Source organism: Arachis duranensis, chromosome 7 (assembly GCF_000817695.3).
Source record: "Arachis duranensis cultivar V14167 chromosome 7, aradu.V14167.gnm2.J7QH, whole genome shotgun sequence".
NCBI lineage: Eukaryota > Viridiplantae > Streptophyta > Magnoliopsida > Fabales > Fabaceae > Arachis > Arachis duranensis.
In genome coordinates this window covers 71,538,302-71,543,364 of record NC_029778.3, presented here as the reverse complement: position 1 = coordinate 71,543,364, position 5,063 = coordinate 71,538,302, and the positions used below count along the sequence as shown (strand labels likewise).

Genomic DNA, 5,063 nt, shown 5'->3' with positions numbered 1-5,063 from the left:
TTATTTTATATTTATTTATTTATTTTTTATTTGTTTATTTTACAACATATGCATATTATTTTTAATAAGCATGATGAAAATGATATATAGTGCACTACACAAACCGAAGGAAATTTTCTTAAAGTGGAGATCTAGGTGTCTAACCAACCCAATTGATATGCACTAATGGGGACAAAAGAATCTCCATTCAACATACTCCGTTATTAAATGCAATGAATATGTTGAAAGATTACCCCCTTTTCACCTTGATTTCTTCATTCTACTCGTGCTAAATTATAATCAATCTCAAGTCACACATGTCCAGTCCAATAATGATAAGGCACACAATTAAATGTATACTAGTGTCTTGTTGGACGTTTTCTACTCGTTAAACTTTTTTATTAGTTAAAAAAAATTGATTAGTATGGACTCAAATATAATATAAATACAAAACAAAAAATATTAGTCACTTAATATTTATATATTTTTTACAATTGATAACCCAAAATGGCTTTAATTTAGTGGTTAAAAAACGTCTTTGACATTTATAAGTGAAAGGTTTTGAATTTAACTCCTCCCAAACCATTTTAAAATTAGTTCCAAAGACATTCACATATGTGAACTATTTGACCCAAATTTACTAAACTTTTTTAAGTGAATTATTAGATCCACTCAATTTTAATATATATATATTATTTTTTAAAAATTAAATTGGTATTAGATAACTTTTAAAGACTAAACTAATTATTCTGTTAATCTCTTAAAATTTTTATAATTTAAAAATTTATAATAAATTCTTATATTAGATAAAAAATAGTAATTATATATTTATTACTTGTTATTTTTCAGAAAAAAATACAATAATCTTAAAATATTTACGTTTAAAATATTTAATAGTTCATCTTATATCAAATACAAAAACATATTTCAACACAAAAATAAACATTTAGCAAAAGTATGTATTTTTAAAAAAATAGTTAAAAAGCCTAATTGAAAGTTTTAATTTAATATAAAAAATCTAACTAAAAATTTTTAAACTATAAACATATAATTAAAAATTTGATCAAATTATAAAAACCAAACAGAATAATTAAGCCAACAAAATAATACTAAAGATTTTTTTGGTAATAATAAAATACAAGGTAAGAATATTCTTTTTAAAAAGTAATAATAAAATACCAGGTATGAATAGTCAAAAAGTAAAAACTGCACACAATCCAACTTGGGAGTTGCGAGTAGTAACGATCGTATTAGGACTGAAATACTCTTATAACAAAAATGGGGCTGGAAATGAACAGCAAAATTTTTATATTTTTATTAAACTTAAAAATAAAAGACATCGTTGGATCTAATTAACCACACTATCCGCACAGATTTAAGACTTGTTGCTACAAACAAAATAACCTCCAGATTATGTATTTCATCTAAAAGGAGAAAAAAAATACTGCTCCATGATTAAAGTAGCCGCTCCTCTACTGCTCTAGTGCTCTACATACCATATCCTGAAAGAAAAAAAGGGTAAGCACAATCAACCAACCAGACTTAATTGGTATAACCTATCTTCTTTACACCAATATATGAATGAGATGCCTGATACATAGTTTTTTAGCAAAACACCATTGAATCTAAAGTAGTTATTTCGTAAAATAATTACCAGATAAAAAAGAATGAGGAGGACAATTTTTTGTTCTCAATTGATAGGGAATATCTGACCTTCAAATTATCATACAATAGCAACCTTACATGTATTATGCGATCCACATACCTGAATTGTCCATGGGGTTACCGGCAGGTACAGGCTCGGGTTCCTTGATCTCAACAACCACACAGTCTGACATCAGGAAAGTTTTAGCAACAGAGGCTGCATGCTCTAGGCAACATCTCACCACCTACGCAAAAAGAATAAGATTCTTAGTAACAAGTTTCATATCAAGTAGATCACGGGAAGAACCATAATTGGAAACCTTTCATGGAAATCTCAGGTTCCCTACAGCCAGTTGTGAAACTTAATAGTAATAATTAAAAAGAATTCGGTGTGTCATTTGTCTAGTTAAGCCAGTTATAGTGCAGCATCGTAAAGAAACCAGCATACTAAAAGATAAAAATTGCTAGAGGATCATATGCAACTAAAACAAAAACTAATGCAATAATAGTCAAACAGAAATTCACCTTTGTTGGATCAATGATTCCAGCAGCCATTAAATCTTCATATTTCCCAGTGGCAGCATTATATCCATATCTATGATTGTCGCTGGAAAGAACCTAATCAAAAGATGCAGAGTCGTAAGCACTCGAGTGAAATGATAGAGTAAGGAGGTATGCACAAGATATCAAAATCTGAGTACCTTCTCACTGACAACACTGCCATTTACACCAGCATTCTTGGCAATTAATTTCAGAGGGTAACTAAGAGCTCTTTTCACAATATCTGCTCCAACCTGGAACACAACGAAATACAATAATTTTGAAATTAGAGACAATGAGAAAGCCAATAAGTAGTATTTGCCATTGCACAAAAGTGGGGAATGTTTCAAAGCACCCAAACAAATATATCATATGCCTAATCAAATAAATGACTCACTTTCTCTTCATCATTGTCAAGGCTCTCTTTGATAGCATCCACTTTTGAAGCAAGTCTCAATAGAGTGCATCCACCACCAACTACAATACCTTCCTCAACAGCTGCCTGAAGAATCAACAAATCAGACCACTAATAAAACAGAGTAGAAAAATGCCTAGTGAATCTTACAGGAAAGAGAATCATACCTTTGTAGCATTAAGAGCATCTTCTACTCTCAACTTCTTTTCTTTGAGCTCTGTCTCAGTTTGTGCTCCAACCTGCACACACACAAAACAAACTTTCATGAGTCAATATGGCTTATGAAAAGTTCATAATCAGCTTTTTATTAAATAGTTCAATGAGTGACTTACCTGTATAACAGCAACACCACCAGACAATTTCGCTATTCTTTCATTAAGCTTCTCCTTTTCATACTCTTGCTCTGCAGCCTGAAATAAACATAAAATTGTTAGAACCAGAAAGAATAATGAGCATATCTACCAGCACTACAAGACTACTGAATTCAAGGAGTCTCAATAAATATTCATTCTTTACAATTTCCCAATGAACCCCATACAGAGATATTTGCATCTGTAAAATGTCTGAAAAAGAGAGATATTAAGATGGAGTTAGGGACAGGCAAAAGATAGACCTCAATTTGGTTCTTAATTTGTGCAACTCTCTTGGTCACTGCTTCCTGGGTACTTCCATCACCAACAATTGTGGTTGTGTCCTTGGTGAGTACCACCTTGGAGGCCTGCCCCAAAACCTCTTTCCCCGCTTTGTCTAGAGTAAGGCCAACCTCCTCCCTGATTACAGTACCTATAATCCCATTGGTTAGATAAATAATATATCAACAGTTACAAAATGGCTGCCAAAACTAAAATGGAGAAATATTTGTGGTTCCAACTTAAACAAATATTTACATGAAGACAAAGAAGCAGTAAATTTACAAACCTCCAGTTAAGATGGCAATATCATCAAGGTACTGGCTCTTGCGTTCTCCGAATCCTGGGGCCTTCAGTGCCGCAATCTTCAGTGATCCTCTAAGTTTGTTCACCACAAGAGTTGCTAGAGGTTCTTGTTCAATATCCTCTGCAATAATCAAAATAGGAAATCCACTTCTAATTGCATCCTCTAGAATGTTAATTAGATCCCTTGCATTGGTTATCTTCTTATCAACCAACAGCAACTGCACAAAATACATAGCACATAAGTTATGATGAAATGCAAGGAATGTGAATATATCACTTGCCGGACAAAACAAATGTCAAACCTTGCAATTCTCATATTCAACAGCCATTTTCTCACTATCAGTAACAAAGTATGGTGAGATGTAGCCACGATCAAATTGCATCCCCTCAACAACATAGAGGTTGTTATCTGCTCCTCAAGTGTCACAACACCCTTTCTGCCAACCTTGCTCATTGCTTCAGCTATCATATTCCCGACTTCATAGTTGTTTCCTGCACTGACAGCAGCAACATCTGCCAACTCACCATCTTCAACCTGCATTCCATACAAATTCAACCTTATACACATGAAACGCCAGAATACATTAAGGACTTGAAAACCCAACATAATGAACATGCTCAAAAGTGAAGGAAAAAGAAATATGAATGCATCACCTCCTTTGACATCTTTTTAAGTTCAGATACAAGTGCTTTTGTTGTCTTCTCAATGCCACGGGTGATGAGCACAGGGTTTGCACCAGCTGCAACAACCTGTCAAAATTTACAGCAATGAGACCTAAGCAACTGTGACAATAAGCAAAAGAACAAATCAAATGAAACAAAGCAATGGTTAATATACAATTCTGCAAAAGGAATAACTTACCTTGACTCCTTCAGTAATGAGACCCTGAGCAAGAACAACAGATGTGGTTGTTCCATCACCAGCTAAGTCGTTTGTCTTGGAAGCTGCCTGTCTCACCAATTTGGCTCCAATATTCTCAACTGGGTCCTCCAACTCAACCTTTTACAAGTCAAATAAAATTTAAAAATCAATTAGAATACATTTTGATTTAACAAATAATAATAATAAAGAAAAAAATTCTAGAAAAAGAAATTTTAATTTATTTTTGTTTTTTGAAACAAAAAGCATACAACACAATATCAATAAATTACTCAGTAACATATATAATCTTCAGAGCATCAAGTGTTCAATAAACATAAAACTATTCTAACATATACAAAGCACCAAAGCTATAACAAAATTCAGAAGCAGCACCATTTTTTTTTTCAGAATTCATAAAACAATAACTCGGATTCCAACTAAAGATAGAGAGTGACAAATAAATAGGTAGAACACCGCACAGTGCACACCTCTTTGGCAACAGTAACACCATCATTGACAATCTTAGGCGAGCCATACTTGCTTTCCAAAACAACATTCCTTCCTTTAGGACCAAGCGTAACCCCCACCAAATCCGCCAGCTTGTTCACACCACTCTGCAATAGAAGTAAAGATAACCCACATAGGCATTAAAAAAATGAAGTTTCTTATAAATGAAAAAAAAACCGGA

General features: G+C 33.0%; 1 protein-coding gene across 1 annotated transcript in view; it reads right to left on the bottom strand.

The window, feature by feature from the left end:
- Window positions 1-1,270: 1,270 nt before the first annotated feature.
- LOC107459679 (ruBisCO large subunit-binding protein subunit beta, chloroplastic-like) overlaps window positions 1,271-5,063 on the bottom strand; it is a 4,498-nt gene continuing 705 nt past the window's right edge. The window contains 14 exon segments of the mRNA XM_016077897.3: window positions 1,271-1,481; window positions 1,745-1,868; window positions 2,149-2,241; window positions 2,325-2,417; window positions 2,561-2,665; window positions 2,746-2,817; window positions 2,911-2,988; window positions 3,192-3,361; window positions 3,497-3,731; window positions 3,816-3,925; window positions 3,928-4,048; window positions 4,168-4,263; window positions 4,376-4,513; window positions 4,864-4,989. Of these exon segments, the coding sequence (XP_015933383.1) occupies window positions 1,468-1,481; window positions 1,745-1,868; window positions 2,149-2,241; window positions 2,325-2,417; window positions 2,561-2,665; window positions 2,746-2,817; window positions 2,911-2,988; window positions 3,192-3,361; window positions 3,497-3,731; window positions 3,816-3,925; window positions 3,928-4,048; window positions 4,168-4,263; window positions 4,376-4,513; window positions 4,864-4,989 (1,575 nt within the window). The 3' untranslated portion in view covers window positions 1,271-1,467.